Genomic DNA, 17,682 nt, shown 5'->3' on the forward strand with positions numbered 1-17,682 from the left:
AAGATAGATGTAGATTTCTATTTCAATGCCAATTTAGTCTCCTCAGGAGTTTTGGAGGAAGTTAAACATTTCACAGCAACTTTATTGCATTCTGCAAAATCTGTAATTAGAGGATTCAAACAGTGATCTAGAGAAAATACTTTTATTTCCTAAGAGATCCACCAAAGACATTACAGAGATTTAAAATTTTTCTTTTTACCTCATTTAATATCACAAATACCAGCAAGATGGCAAAGAACTGCCAGTATGCTTCAGTCAAAGGCAGGGGATATTTCAGAGCCCATCACAATCCATTAACAGATCAGAATGGTTATGCTCGAGACTGGATTTTATGCTGGATTTATCCTGCATGGAAAATGGTCTCCCACTTAAAGATGCAAGATCAGATTTCTAGGAAAATACAACCTGGAAAATCACAGTCATATACAATGCTATTCAAATTTTTTTTTGTGCTACAATGCTCTTCAAAGTGGTACGAAGCATACTGTCTGTTTGAGATCATATGTAATATGCATTAAGATGCCTTCCACTGAGAGAAGGATTTTGATACAGGCTTCTTAAAAAGGTGCTGTGATCTTATGAGAAAGAAAAGACATGCTATTCTGGAACAGTAATATGTATCCTTACTAATAACTAACTAAGCCTCTGAGCTTACTTTTGAGATTTCTTGTCTAAATGCAACATCTGCCTGAGAAATGGCTCTGCCACATCAGAGAGCGTAACATAGGAGGACTATCAGAAAGGAGAGTCATTCTCAGGTGAATGGGAAAATGGAAGAAGCTACATGAGCTGAGCACAAGATTCACGGAGAATCAGTGTATACTGCAGAGAAGTTCTAGGATGTCATTGGATAACAAAATACAAGAAAGTTAGAATTAAAAGAGGTGGAGAAGACTACAGTCAAGGAAGAAGCATACTAAAGTCAAAGTTCAGACAGCCATGGAGAACAGATCTGTTCAAATTACAGCCAGCAGCAGTCTCCTCCCTAGATGGCAGCATCAGAGTGTCAGCCCAGCTGAGAGCACTGCTTCCAAGTCCTTGTGAAAGCTCCAGAAGAAGATAAGATAAAGAATTTAAAATTAGTTATTTTACTTCATGGTTTGCCAAACATGGTTTCCAAGCTTGGAACACAAGTAGAAGTTATGCATCAATGTCTTTATCTTCACAAACTCCCTTTCCCTCTTTCTCTTGTTTATTGTTACTGGTTCTTTTGTTTTGTTATTCTCTTCTGTTGGTGACCTGAGACTTCAAACTCTTCACTGAACTTTGAGTCTAAGATCTTAACGTAGCAGTGCTTTTTGAAAAGAGTCAATCATGAAACAGAACATGAGTACAAAGCATTTTGCTTTCCAAGCAGGAAATATCTGAAAAGTTCAATTCACGTGCTCATGCTTCAGTGCAATTTGTTGCATACTCCTGGAATACAGTGTACAAATTGGGATTGTCTTACATAATCACCCCTTTTCCAAAAGATTTACTGTGCAGGTGCAAGGAAGGTGTAAGGAAGAAAAAGGAAATGACAAGGAGAGAAATGTTGAGATTTAATACGTAATGACAATATCCTGGTTTTCTAAGATCTCATGAATTCAGCAGAGAATAGTCTCTACCGGGCACTGGATACTATCCAGGAAAAGATTTCTATTTGAAAGCATCAAATCATCTAAAAATGTTAGAGACGTCTGGCACATATACTGCTTCTGTTTTCACTTTATCAGAAATCAAGAACGGTCCAAGATTACCTAAGAAGGCAGTGGCAAAACAGGGCAGTTGAGTAAACATCTCAATCTAGAAAAAAGAATAAAATCCTTTCAGCCTTTACCAGCTGCATGGTTTTGTATCTAGTGTCTGAATATCACTGAGTTGGAAAGCCTAGGTTCTAAATAGATTGGTTTAAAAAATTTTCTCTGTGACAACCATTCTGTTACTCCCTATGGTTTTACCTTTTTTTTCAGAGCTGGTTGCTTCTGTCAAAGGCTGGGCCAGCCCTTCCACGTACATTTCTCAATTAACAGATGCTTGTACTTACTCCCTTTTCTGACAACTTATCATGCTATCTTCAACTACATTTATGAAAAAAGACCCTCTTGTTCCAATCTGTCCCTGCCCCTGATCAATGGTATTTAGTGATGTACCTAAGCATTAAGAAGTCACAGACAGATGTTTCTTCAACTGTTTCAAAGATTTAAATTTCTCTGCCTACTCCTCTTTTTCTTTTCTGACATTGTGCCAAATATTCCCATAAATTACTTAATTATTTTCCCCAGGGCTGAAATAAAGCTTCAGGGTCTAGGGTTCCTAAAGGCACTGCAGCATATTTTCTCATATATGGAAACCACACAATAGCATAATATAACAGCTTTTCACAGCAGCATTTTTCAAGTAATTCTTCCTTCTTCATTTCCTACAAAACTCTTTCATGAACATTATCGTAGCCTAGTGACTGGCCTTGAGCCTTAAAGGGAATTTAGTTGCTTGATACTGAGCAGATAATCTGCCCCCCAATTTGTTTGCCAAATGGGTGTCTAATTTAAATTCACAATTACCTCAACTGCATGCATAAATGAGCTAATGAAACACACAAATGTGTAACTGGTCATAAATAGTCATTTCCATGTGCAATTGCAGTAATTGCATGCTCCTCATGATTTTGAAAATCAAGAATTTAATGTTAATTTGATGCTAGTTCATGTTGTCTAACAGTTATATTTAAAGATCAACTTTATCGCTCATCAAATGCAGCCGTCCTTTTCTATTATGTCTTTTTTTCCATTATGGTTAATTGGTGGATAACAGTGTTTAACATTGTAGGGACTTCTTTTTGCTGATAAGCAGGGTTCAAACATTTCCCTAAAATAAGCAGGACTGCAAATCTATTTATATACTGTATTGTGTCCCAATAACCACAATTTTATACTTCTTTAAACAGCGTGTTTATAAAGAAATATTCATATGAGATAAAAGAGATTTTGGGAAAAGAGATAATAAGTCACGCAAATTTTTATGCAAACATTCTGATTCACAATAATAACATTACAGAAATATCTAATTAATTTAACTCTTTGTTTTAGTCATAGGTCCTGCCAAAACCCAACTCTCATTTTCAGTTTCCAAATGCAAGCAAATATTGTAGCTTTTGTTCCTTATTCTGGTGCTATCCCATCTGTTTTTCCCTTAGATTGCAATTGCTTTCTGGATAACATAGAATTAAGACCTCTATGAGAGACATTATCGAGTGCCATGGTGTGACTGAATGACTCTAAATTATTATATGAATACTGCTATATAATCACATGAAAAGACTCGTGTTTTGTACTATTAAACTGTATAGTGTAGAGACCAAGACCATATATTGCAGTAGTAGTATTAAGTCATCGGTCATAGTCCATATTAAAATTAAAATGCATATTTTAACCATTTTGCTGATACGATTAGACTGTAAACAATATAATTCAGTTTCAATGGTTATGTTTTAATCTTCTGATGGTAAGATCTGATTTTGGTGTTTTTCTTTCAGTGATTTTAACAATAGGGATGGGGTTCATAAATGCAGAGCCGGAAATATTATGTTCATTATTGAAGATAATACAGAAATATTAGTGAGTAACAATAGCTGAAAGAATAATCCAAAGTATATTAAGAGGATAATGTCAATTATGTTTAAAGTTACATGACAATTTATGGCTGAATACCATCCAAAGCATTTTGCAAATTAAGCCTTGATCCTGTAATCTATTCCACTCAGGAAAACATCTGAGCTATCTGTGGCACTACTATAAGGAATATTTAGGTCTTGTCATGCAAATATGGTTGTGCCATTCACTTCCCAGGCCTAAGTGTTTGATAAGTTTTGTAATATAGGTCATATTTATGAACAAAATCCATCAGAACACAGGGTTAAGTTAATGAGTAGAAGCCAATTAAGAAGGAAAAAAACAAACTTACCTTCAATAGCTAATGGTTTCTTTCTTGGACTATGTTCTAGAAGAAGAGGAGGTGGTACCAGTTCCTTATGTCCTGCACACGAGCATACAGGTTAAGAAGCATAGAAAATGTATTCACTAACAGGCTGAGCAGATTCACTGGGAGGTTGAGCTCCCTTCAGAATTGTTCATGTTAAAAATATTACACTGTGCATGAAAGCTATTATCTTCCAGACACCATAGGAAGGAAATGTATTTTTCAACAAATAAAGTAATTTATTTTTGAGAGACACGTTTTAAATCAGTGAGGTCCAAGTGACTCAAGTATATGCTGAAATGCTTGCAGTTCTATTTTTCTTCATTAGACTAAAAAACCTGAAGAATAATACTGTGATAATAAGGTTACATATTCATGATGCCTCTTCTACAGTAAAAGCTTATTTTCTTCTGTCAAACAAATGATCTTCAGTTGTTCCCTCAAGTCCACTTATTATGAACTTCTTGAAACACCAGTAAAAATTATTATGTTTCTCATCCTTAAGGATTATTCTTAATTAGCCTGTACCAACCAGGTCACGCATCGTAAACACTGACGAGGTTCTGATTCCAGCTGCTGACTGAAACACCTCTGCTCTCTCAGTGTTAACTATACTCTCTCGTAGTATTGAACTGGGACTTTCTGTCCTGTTTTAGCCTGTGTGCAAATACCCTGCTTTATCTAAAATATTTTCCGCTTCATTTCCCCGAAGATTCACAAACAGATCTATTGCACTCTTATATTACTAATGCTTCTTTTCTGGTTTATAACACCTATTTGCAGTCTCCTGAATTCCTTTTCAATTATTTCTCTGATGTTTGTGCTCACTAGCTATCATGTCACTGTTATTTGGAAAGCACAACTTGTTGTGACCTGGGAAATAAAATTAAGTAGTTAAATATAATATCAATTCAGTCACATGTATCAGCATAAATTCACTGCACCAGAGTCCACATGCAATCAGGCTGTTAAATCTCAGCTCCACCTCCACATCAGAAACTCAAAGCCATGCCTCATGCTTGGTGATAGACTCAGAAGAGAAATTAAGATTTTAATGAGCCTTGGGAACTGCAGTATCATACTTACCCCTCTCATTTTACAAAGGTGTGTATACTCATGGGGAATGCATGAGAAAAACATCATCTTGAAGACAGCAGTGGGATTCGAGTAACATGTTTTTAATGTTACTGCATCTCATCAGCATATGTATGATTGTGGGCAAATAATTTGTAAACATATACTTTAGTTCATCCAGTAATTTGTATAAAATATCATGTATGGAGTTGCTCAGACTTGACCCACATGCCTGAGCCACTGACAAAATGTCGACACATTGAAAAAATCAGGGCATTGAAGGCGCTGTGCAACAAATGGTAAAAATTCAGGTTTTATGTGTATTTCTTGTCTTGGCAATAATCACAAGCGGATATTTACCAGTCTCATCACAGAATGACTCTAGCCTTAAAATGAATGGTAGGCAAACTTCAGGAATCCAGATGTCTAGCTGTGATTTTCTAAACACTTTGTGTCTTAAAAAAAATCCTCCTGAAATTGCAAACTGAACTAATGAGATGCTGAACACTATTTGTTGCCAATGAGAATAGAAAAGTTATATCCATAACTTATGTCAACATACAGGAACTTCATTAATTGAATTCCTAGTTTGGAATGAAAACAAAACCAGTATAAAAATTAATAGAGAAAAGGTAAATAATTTTATTCTTCCTGATAGTTTTGATTAAAGTCTTAGGCTAAAGTTTAGTTTTTTTTCTTTTTATTTTTTTTCATTGTTTTTGCCTAAACTAGATCATGTATCCCTAGATGGAAAAAGTGATAAATTTTATGACTTGGACTAATTGCTTTGTGTGAAAGATGATAAAGGGCAGTGACTCAGAATGCTGAGTAGATCGGTAATGAAGAATGAGAGTCAATAATTTGGACTGCAGTGTGGTAGCTACTGTGTGGAGCAACGATCTAACACCTCTAGGTCAAGGTATAGGCTGGCCCCATTATCTTCATGTTCTTTGCTGTAGAAGCAGTTTTCTAATGATTGCACCAGTGTTAGTATAATGCCAGTGCAATACCACTTATTGCTAATGACTTGTCAAGTTCTATTTTATATTTTTACAAGTTTTAAGCAAATCATTTATTTCATGCAAATCAACCACATGATCCAATGTGAGAGTGTTTTAAGCACCAAAAGCTTAAGCTTCGTAGATCAAAAACTTTCCCTTAGGCCAGCATGTTTGTTCTGAGCAGGTTTCCATCCACTCTGATAAAAAGCTTCTTTAAAGTTTCCATGTGTTATTAAATTCTCTCTATTCGCTTTGATGGGAATGCAAATGACAGTAGCTGAATAAATATTTTATCCATTCTTTTGATGAAATATGTTAAAGGGGATATCCTAAGTCAAATTTCTTTTCTCTTCCTTTTTTCTCTCCTATGTAAGTTATAAGCACAAGTGGTTTTCTGCAGTACAGAGAAATCATAAATAGAAACGAAGAACTGACCTCAGCAGATCAGACCATTAGGATTAATGGTGTCTACTATCTTGACTCCTGCAGTAGCCAGTTGGACACATATCCATGATGTAAATGAGAGGAAGGTAGGATGTTTATAATGATCCCAGTGGACAATCAGATTAGTCCATGAATCATGAGAAGTCATTATCCAGATTACCACTATTATTATTTGACATCATCTCACTGTTTTAAAAATACATTCACAAAGAGCACTGAATTTTAATGTCTGCATATTTATTTGCTTCTCATTTCAAATGTAGACTTTATTTTTCTACTATGATATAAGTTGAATTCATTTGACTTGATTTTGTTTGTGGTTTTTTTTTGTTTTTGTTTGTGTTGTTTTTTTTGTTTGTTTGTTTGTGTGGGTGTGGTGGGTTTATACTTTGTTTGTTTGTTTGGTGTTTTTTTTTTTTTTTTTTACTAGGGTTTGATCGCTCCAAAAGCTGTGATTGCAAACACAAAAATGTGCATACATTTCTATGTCTAATCTGTCCATGCAGTTGTGCTACAGCTACCTCCTTCATATATGACATTGTAAACAGCTATCTGACAGCAAAATACAGACAATAGAATCCAAATTAGTGAAATGTTTTGACTTTAAGCTCATGGGAAAGTGCTCACCAAGAGAAAAAGTGTCAAGGCACGAGTAGCTTCCTCCACTGCCTGAAAATGTGCTGCAAACATGAGAAGAAGGTTTAAGACACTAGATGGTAACATGAATACTTCACTGAAAATAAGCTACAATCCTCAAGCTCTGTGAAACTTCTGTTATCAGTGTTTAATAAATCACTTATGTCATGAAGAAATTAATTCTGACTTGGTTTATGAATATTTTAGGTTTTATATTACATGATAAGTAATACAAGACAAACTTTAATTACCTTGCTTTTCTCAGTCTAGGAAGTGCCTTTCTACGTGTGTCAAAAATGTCATGTCCGAGCATTGAGGATAAATTGATTTCTTGTGATAGCAGCAAATCATGTAGATTTTCTTTCTTCCCTGTCTGTCCAGTTCAATTTGTCTGCAGTGACCTTAATTGACATAGATAAAGTCTCTATATTTATCTTTCTAAATCCAAAGAACATGGGATAAAAGAAAATACTTCTAAAATTATTATAAAATTATTATTATTATTATTATTATTATTATTATTATTATTATTATTATTATTATTATTATTATTATTATTATTATTATTATTAAACAACTAAAAGCATTGTAGAAGGCTGAATATTCCAACTGGATGTGGGGAGGAAAAATGCCACCACAGGAAGCAGTATGTGGAAACACCATGCCTATGACTGTGCACTTCCTTATATCCATATACCAGTTATCTTCTGGGAATCCTACAACCCAACAGCACCAACACTTTGTTTCAAAAGTGTGTCTCAAACAGCACAACAAAATGTCTTCAGATAAATTTCATTCTGCCCAGCAGTGACATCTTTTCCTTATGATAGTAGTGATAATTGAAATAGAGTGTTCTCTTTGCAGAGTCATTTCCTATAAAAAATAAATACAAATCAAATGTTTCATGAAGCTTGGAAAAAGACATGGATCAGAAGAATGACATAAGACTTCCAAATATGTTTTTAGAGGGCTGAAATCTTCATGGGAGTCCCACCATTCTGTCCAGGCTTCCAGTTGTGATGCGTAAGTTGCTTGAAGTTAAAGATGAGCCTCTCTCTTATTATCAGTCCTTACTCTTCAGAAATTAGGCTGTCACTATTGTGAGGATTTCTCCCCTTAGTACATACGCATGAAATACTATGAGTAAACTGCTTTTTATTAAGAAGGAAGAGCTGAGGATCAAGATGTAAGATTATGTAACAGTTTTGAACAATGTAAATGCTCATTTGGGGGAAAGAATGAATTGAAATACGAGTGCCCAAATAGGCAATCTTTCTAAGGAACACATCATGACATGATGGTTTTATATACACAGTAAATTAAATGGTACCTGGAATGTTACTGGACTCTGGAATTCAGACATACGCATCCTGCAGCATTTTTTTTTTAACAACCTTTGACAGTTTTGATCTGTGCCAGATCAAACAATTTACTGGCTCTGTTCAGAAGTTAAAAAGGGCCAGGTACCACTTCCAATATCAACCAGGATACAGATGGCCCATTTTGATCTTGAGGAAGTAATGGATGAGGATCACAGACAGAAAGAATCACATTCAGAGAACAGTTGAGTTGAGCTTGATATATTAATCTAGATGTAGCCCACAAGTCTTAAAAGTGATAACAAAATTATGTAAAATGGAATAAAATAGTTTAAACAGTCTTAATGACCTATTTGACCTAATGACCTAATAAATCAAACCTGATCTCTGTGTATGACAAAATGACCTGACTGTTGGACAAGGGAAAGGCTGTGGATATTGTCTACCTGGATTTTTGAAAAGCTTTTGACACAGTTCCTCATAGAATTCTCATACAAAATCCAGCTGTCCATGGCCTGGATGAGCGAACAGTCTGCTGGATCAAGTACTGGCTGGATGGACGATCCCAGAGAGTGGTGGTCAATGGAGCTAAATCCAGCTGGTGGCCAGTCACAAGTGGTGTTCCTCAGGGCTCAGTGTTGGGACCATTTCTGTTTAACATCTTTATTGATGATCTTGATAAGGACATAGATGTATCATCAGTAAATTCGCAGATGACACCAAGTTAAGCGGGAGTGTTGATCTGCATGAGGATGGGGAGGCTCTGCATAGAGACTTGGATAGATTGGATTGGTGGGCCAGCGTTAATGGGATGAGCTTCAACAAGGCCAAGTACCACGTCCTGCACTTGGGCCACAACAACCCCCTGCATGGCTACAGGCCTGGGGAGCTGTGGCTGGAGAGCTGTCTGGAAGAGATGGATCTGGGGGCTCTAATTGACAAGCAGCTGAACATGAGCCAGCAGTGTGCTCAGGTGGCCAAGAAAGCCAACGGCATCCTGGCTTGTACTGTTAGAAACAGTGTGACCTGCAGAAGTAGGGAGGTGATAGTCCCCCTGTACTCTGCACTGGTGAGGCCACACCTGGAGTGTTGTGTCCGGTTTTGGGCACCTCAATAGGAGAGAGATATCGAGGTGCTGGAGCAAGTGCAGAGGAGGGCAGTGAAGCTGGTGAAGGGCCTGGAGAACAAATCCTATGAGGAGTGATTGAAGGAGCTGGGACTGTTCAGTTTGAGGAGGATAAGGCTGAGGGGAGATCTCATCACTCTACAGCTACCTGAAAGGACATTGTAGAGAGGTTGGTGCTGGTCTCTTCTCACAGGTAGTTAGCAATAGAACAAGAGGGAATGGCTTTAAACTGCAATGGGGGAGGTTTTGACTGGACATTAGGAAAAAAAATTTCACAGACAGAGTGGTCAGAGAGTGGAATAGGCTGCCCAGGGAGGTGGTGGAGTCACCATCCCTGGATGTGTTTGAGGGTCGTTTGGATGAGATGTTGGGGGATATGGTGTAGGGGAGAACTTTGTAGAGTAGGGTTGATGGTTAGACTCGATGATCCCAAGGGTCTTTTCCAACCTGATTGATTCTATGATTTTATTTGGAACTCAATTTTCAACAGTGGCAAATGGAATTAATGGATAATAAAATGACGCTTTTAAGGAGGTCTACCCTAGTAGACAAAATATATTTCAGTGTTTCAATTACACTCAGGATCTGGCACTTTATTAAATGGATAATTGTCCAACATACAGTGAAACTCTCACTTTGCATGAGGTTGATATTACCTAAGGAAAATGTTGCCACAGTATGTGCAGGGATTACCAGTAGCAATAAAATTCTTTAAATATTCATATTCTGTTACACTGGCTATTAGCCAGTTACTATTATGATGCATAAGGAGAGATTACATGGATAATGCTCAATCTATATGTTCTACTTGGGTCTGAAATAGATTAAAATAATCACAGATAATATTGCTGCTTTACATAGTATCTAATTTAAGTGTAAAGCCTGTTATTGAGAGATACTCCTCTGTCAACACACAGACAACAAAACCAATCCTATTATAAATAACCTAACAACCTTGGGAGGCCATCCATTGATTAAGCTAAAAGCAAGGACCAGTAGGTTAACAGTGAAAGTATAGGAAGAATGGATGCTGGCTAATAATCTAAATGTTCTTTTGAATGGAGTAGGGAGAAGGATTAAATTTCCCTTCTCAAGGCACCAAGCAAAAAGTCGCAGCAACTCGATAGTCTTCTATTTTTAATACATTAAGATTTCATCCTTTGTTTTTGATGCATTCTTATAATATATTTATATACATTTATACCTATATAAAATATACCATATGTCTGTGCATGCACAAGCATGTGTGTACATATGCATTCACATATATACACAAGTACATATGGATATTGATTTATTGTTGTGCTTTTTCTAGCCCTACTTGATTTGGTAACTGAACAGGTGTGAGATTCCATTGGCACAGATTCCTGGAGGTTGTGTGAACATCAGTTAGTTGGCACATTTTCACTCAGCCACAAAACACAATTAAAGTCACAGCTGGGAATTTGTTTGATATTTTTCTTTTCCTGTGGGTTTGTAAACACAATGCAAGTGTGCATAACAAGTGTACAAATTATGCAGGAAAGAGAGGCATGAGTAGACCTATGAGTGAGGTTTTTATTTGCTATTTTAACCTATAGCTGATGCTATTTTTCTCGAACACAAATGTATGCAATGCATCTTAGTTGCAGACAGATCTCTGCAGCTAAATCCATTTACAACAATATAATATGTTGAGAATTCTTTTCCAGAGATTTTTACTACATTGAGGTTCTAAAATTCCTCTTTAGCTCAATCCATATCTTGTGAAAGCTGTTCTAACTTGTGTTCAGAAGATGGAAGTCATTAAGGAGTTAAAAGTTAAGTTTTAACAGTTTACATTAAGTATGAAGTCACATAGCCTTTCCTGACATTAAAAGAAAATTGAATAGGAAAAACTGAAAATGGAATTGAATTGTCTCCACTTCCTCCCATTATTTATCATGGGCATTTAGCAGGTAAAAATAATCCTACACGTTATGTTTAGAAATAGTGAAAGACTAATCTCAAAGAACTAAGTCCTAGGACAGTGAAAATGATGGGTTATTGTGTGGAAATGATGGGTTATTATAGTTATTGCTACATACTGGAGTGAGAAAGGACTGTAAAAGCAGATAATAAAATGAAAAGACATATTCACCCTTCCTATCTCTCCCCAAATAACCTTTAATAAATTGGTATCATATTCAGTGATCCCTAGTATAATTATCATGAATATCAGGAGTTGGAATAGATGTATACTTTTCACAATATGAAGTATCCACAGGAAAATAATTAAAACAGAGAAAAGAAAACACTGCAATTAAATACTTGCTGCTAACAATTAAACAGAATGGAGGGGACTGATAAGCTGTTATGATGAAAGTAGTAGACTGTTACTATGCCATGGGATCCCGGCTCAGTAATCTATGAGTTATTTGTATTTGGTTTATCTGTACATAGCATCATTTCAACCGTCATTAGTCCAGCCACATCTCAGAAACATTCAGTGCTAAAGTCAGAAAAGTTATCTAGACATTATTTCAAGAATGTTAAAACTTTATGTTGTCTTCAAGAAAGAGTGCATATGCCAGATCTTGCTAAACAGAAACAGCCTAGCATTGATAAAATCAAATTACAGATACTATATTTTTTCACAATTAAAGATATTTGTAGATAATTAATATGTTTAATATAGAAATCTCTGGAAGTGTAACTGAATCCAAATAGCTGTGATGACAAGCCAATAAGTTTTTCACTTCTCTGAATCTTTTTGCCTGAATCAGAGAAACAAGAAGTTGATGATGATGTTACCTGTCTTGTCTATATTTGACAATCACCTAAGAGAGTGAATCTATAACCATTTTTCTGAAGTTAGAATTCCAGTAATGCAGTTTGAAGTTACGGGGAAAAGAACTGAAAGATTTTATTAGATCAAATATCATGAGTAGTTCCTGAAAGTGCAGAGGTGTTGGCTACTATCTCCTGTTTCTCACTCCCACTGAAATCAATGAGAGCTAAGTATTAGGTAGGCGTTAAGTATCTAATACGGTTGAAGGTTAGGCTCTGTGTAATTAAGAAACTCAGTGAGCTTTCTCTTTCTTCTAAAATTGTCATGGCTGTAATATTTTGGGGAATTACAAGATTGTGACATAGTAATAGCAAAAATATAAATATTGTCATTTGAGGCTAAAATTTAGGCCCTTTAAAACATATGGTGATGTTAGGTTTGATGGAATATTCCTCAGCAGCTGTGGTTTCTATAGCGAGACAGAATACATGACCTGAACTGTTTCAGGCTGAAACAATTTAAAGTATAGCTGCTGGTTTTGTGTAAAGGGTAGGAAGAATTATGAGAAATACTGTAACCAAAAAAAAAAAAAAAAAGTAATACTGGAGATAATGATTGCTTTAAGCCAACCACATTTTGGTAACTTCTGATTCTTCTTCCCTTTCTTTTCCCAGGGAAGATCCTTTTTCTTATAAAGAGATTGTTTTTAGGACAGAGTCCTGGGATTCACTATCATGAATTCCAACACTTGTGCTCAAGGCCTACAGTATAGTTTTTGGGAAACTGACTTAACTTACCATGCCTTTCTATTCCACATATAAACAGATATAATAGAAATTTTCTTTTAAAAAGCCATTAAATTGAATGTTGTAAGCATGCTGCAACTAAAAATTCCAAAGCTTAAATTCTGTGAAAGTGGAAGCTGTAGAGACTGGAACTTTGTTCTGATGCTGAAATTCTTTAAGCTTCTTTTGTTTCGCACATTTGGTCAGGGAACAGCCTCCATAATTATTCAGGAAAGTATTTCCCTCTATATTTCTTCTCTTTCCCCTTCTCTCACTCCCCCAAATCTATCGCTATGCTATTATTGTTATTCATACTTTTCAGAGTGGCACTGCTGGTTTCTTGGTTGAGTCAACAGCTGCTCCTGATAATACCATTTGAAAGCTTACAGAAAACTTAGCATTTCAAGCGTTCATTTGAGCAAAATCCTTGCTTGCACTTTTTTAGCGTATTTCTTGAATGTATGTAGCTCTCTCTCAACCAGACATTTAAGAGTTAACTTGTAGACAGTTACATCTAGATCAGTCACCTGAGGGATGCCTTTATAGTCAATGGAAAGAAATTGGTACCTTCAAAGGGTGATTACTCTTTTCTATCCTAGGCATCTTTTTTAGGATGAAATTGTCCTCTGGAAGACTCCATTTTATACCATTTGCTATAAAGACAGCTAAAGGTTAAAGTCTGGCAATTAACTTTTGGGTATCTAAGTGAGGTACAATGAATTGCAGACATCTCATTTTGCTGTTCTACATAAAGATGACACTACATGCCATCCAAATATTCCAAGACTAAAATCAAGAACTGGACATGATTTTTCACTGTAACTGCTGCCTAGTAACACAGTGCTCCTCAACCCCCCAGCAATTATACAAATGAATATCACATATAGAGAAAGGATTTTGTTGTCAGGCTTAACTAAAAAATAGATAAAAGCATTGTTTAGGTTTAGTGTGTGGGCATCAAATGCTTTTTGAACTCTATGTGCTGTTTATGCTGTCAGATAATAATGAGTATATTGAAGGACAAAGTGAATCAAGAGGAAGGTAAGTGAAGTACCAGAGGGAAGAAAACCATTTATTGATGAAGATAAAATAAATTAGTCTTGACTGATTCTATGTATATGTCAGTAAATTGCATGTCTTTTTTGACAAACCAGATACATGCAGAAAAAAAAAAGTGGATGGCAAAAGAAAGAAGCACCTGAACAGAGAATGGTGAAAGGAATGGACTTGCCACAGATAACTGTCAGTGCCTGCCAACTAGATGCAGAAGAAAGTAGATGTGAGCAAAGCAGGGAGAGCACATGATGCTTAGGCCACAGATGAACGCTCTTCTGCATTGCACATTCTCATAGCAGAAGAGCTGAGGAACTACCACTAAGCTGAAAATGCCTCATGATGGAATGTATCTTGTCAAAGCATTTGTAGATCCTGTCTACGCTCTTTTTATCTGTACAGTATGGTGACTGGGTACTGTTTCTGTTGTTAAAACTGAGCTTCATCATTTTCCAGAAAAGACAACAGAGTATCTATGTTTGGATGAGAAGAGTAACTTCTCTCAGTCATATGATGTAGCTATAGGTTTTGCCTTGCTGATGAAAAATTCAGAGGAAAACTGGAAGCCCTTCAGTATACATTTTTCCTTCTTCATGATGTTTCAATATATTCAGCATCAGGAGGTGTTTAAAGGCACATTTACATAGATCTCATCTATTTTCCTTTCTATTAAAGTTGAGAGAAACTCATTGTATGGTGGTCGATTTCCCTAATTTCAGGAGTATATTCTAAAGGTAATCTATTAATTAGCTCACTTATAATTTTGCAAATATATATATTTTAGAAATATATAACCTGGGTTTACACAAGTGAGTGAAGGAGAAGACTGTGAGTTGTCATATCTCATCAAAGACAGATGTTTGCTTGCAAATTGTGCGAAGTTCCTAGTTTCCTGAAATGGTAGGCATTTTTATCTTGTCCCACTTTTAGCTACTTTAGGAATACTTAGAACATTTGAAAAGGAAGAACTGAAGGAGATTAATTTTAAATGGTCAACACAAAATATCTTTCTATGTGTTGGAAATGGCTGAAACATTTTCCCTTAATTAATAATCTTTACTGGAAGAATAATCTGTCATGGCACGTTTTGAACACTACCATCTGAACATTGGTGGAGCTAGATGTAGCTGACTTCAGTGACAGTCTTTTCTACCACCATTCCTTATAATGCAATTTCAGTTTTATCTACAGTTGTGTTCCATCCCTTTAAATAACTAATCCTATGTGTGTTCCAGATAGAAATACTGTCAGCAAAATCTGCAATATACATAATCATTGTGTGAGTTCTTTTGCAATATACTGGTTTTTAAAAGCTAATAAATCTAGGCTTGAAAAGGAGGCTCTTTCTTTTAGGAATTGTGTTTTTCCCCATACTTGAAGTCATCCAAGCTCTATGAAAGAAACATATGCTCTTATAAGCTGACATTTGGAACTTATGATTTTTAGGTTTCTGCGTTGTTTCCTTGCCAACTATGCCTCAAAAACATGGATAAAAATACTTTTGGCTTAAATAATGTTCTGCAAATATTTTTCATATTGAATTCACTTCTGACAATGATATTGAGCACTGAAGAAGGGTTGTGTAGCTCTATAATCCTTTAATTTTTTAACTCACTTGAAATACCATCACTATTTGTTGTAATAATTCTAACTGGAAATCAATTATGACAATGAGTCATTGAATGAGATAACTATTTTACAAGGTCATTGCTTAAACTTATTTTTACCTTTTTAATAAGAAACTCAGTGAGCTTATTATTAGCTCATTTGTTTTGGCATTTAACTTTTGCCTTTACTTTCTAAATAGCTTACTTCTCAAAACAAAACTGGTTGAGTTTTTTGATGATCCTCCACAACACATTTTTTTCAGACATTGTTCATGAATGTTTTGAAATGACCCTTGATTTTGAAACTGGATTACTGAACTATGTAAAATAATTATAATATGAAATAATAGTTATAAACTATAATAATATGATGATAATACCTTTTTAAATCTAGTCTCCGTGCCTTCACAGATTAGATTGGTTTATTTCTATTAAAATCAAGGATTTAGACTTATTTACATGAGAAAAGGGTTTGACTTTCTTTTGTATCACATAGTCTGACTCCTCAGAGTGGCCTGCAGTGAACTATCAAAGAAAGAGATCCGTTCCTCTGTACAGAAGCAGAATACCGTGCATTCCCTGGGTAGCTCCTTCTGAGCGAGTGAAAGTCGTTTGAAATTTTTTTGGCAAAGTTACAATAAAGTGCCATAAGACTGTTGACAGATGCAGCTTTGTGTGCCAGCATCTGGCTCTGATTCACAGTGGGATGATATAAACAGGGAATAATGGATAACTGTTTTGCCTCTGTGGGATGGTGTCAGGATTGTGTGCTGATAACGTCCCCATTAAGAGATCAATGTCCTTTCAGAGTTTGACCAAATAGATGCAGCTTTTGGGATGAGAAGGGAGTCATGGACAAGAACTTCATTAAAATTACCTCAGTAGATGTCTTCTCATAGTTTTACATAACCGAATAGGAATGTAAAGAAGCGATATTTAGACTCCAAATGACAGCTAAAACTATTGCAAGAATTGCACATTAATAAATTAGTAAAAAAATTTTCAATAATTAAAACTTAATTTTCAGTTTCTCATACATATATTTAAAATTGCTCTTCATTACTTCTTTCCTTTCAGACTGGAAAGTATTCAGAATTGTCCCAGGAGATTACTAGAGGAATAAAAGCTTCTGTCATTCAATCATCTCTATTTATGTCATCAACAGAAAAAAATGTGTCGACAAGTTTTTCATCATATGAACAACTTTTTTATAAAGTGATGGACAGTTAACTGTCAACTATGAAGATGAATCCATATGAGTCTCTGAAAATGTTGGGGTACAGTACTACCATCAGAGGGAGAAGACATTAGTTCTTCAGTACATTTCTGTTTAAAAAGTAAAACTGGAAAAGTTTCACAGCTCCCAAACTCTCCCTTTAGCATTTCATTGAAACAAATTTCTGGTTTGCTTGTTTTGTACTGTAGGGGAGAGGGCTATTAAGTAGATAGCATCAGAAAGCATCTCTCCACAGGAAAAAAAAAAAAATAAATTCTATAGTTCTCGCTCTCAAATGTGAAAGCCTATAACTCAGTTCTCAGTTTTTCATGCTGAATTTCTCCAAACAAGAAGCAAATAACATGTTACTTTCTTATTTATTATGACAGATTTTTTTTATTGCACTGTATCAAATTTATCCTCAGAGAACCTGCACTGGTATCAAAGTTGTCCCCATGTAAATGTAATGTTCTAACGTGAAAAGTTATATCCTGTCATTGATATATCCACGACACTTCCTAGTCTTTAATCAAATAGGAGTGACACTTCAAAATAGTTCAAGACCCCAAAGCATTTTCTTATCTGAACAGCAGAGGGAAAATATTTAACTCCAGAGTTACAGCCCACCCACAGCAAATACAGGCATTTTTACTTTCAAAATGAGGCACTTAAAGCTCTCTTTATTTTTTTTTTTTTTTTTTTAAGGAGGAGTGGT

The 17,682-nt window shown here is 35.6% G+C and overlaps 1 protein-coding gene across 1 annotated transcript in view; it reads right to left on the reverse strand.

Annotated features, from left to right (window-relative positions):
- LOC113477849 (triadin-like) overlaps window positions 1-17,682 on the reverse strand; it is a 59,957-nt gene that overhangs the window by 30,698 nt on the left and 11,577 nt on the right. The window contains exon 5 of the mRNA XM_026844528.1: window positions 3,943-4,014. Coding sequence (XP_026700329.1) covers window positions 3,943-4,014 — 72 coding nt within the window. The remainder of the gene's footprint in view (window positions 1-3,942; window positions 4,015-17,682) is intronic.

The sequence above is a fragment of the Athene cunicularia genome, assembly GCF_003259725.1.
Source record: "Athene cunicularia isolate RWA chromosome 3 unlocalized genomic scaffold, athCun1 chr3_part1, whole genome shotgun sequence".
NCBI lineage: Eukaryota > Metazoa > Chordata > Aves > Strigiformes > Strigidae > Athene > Athene cunicularia.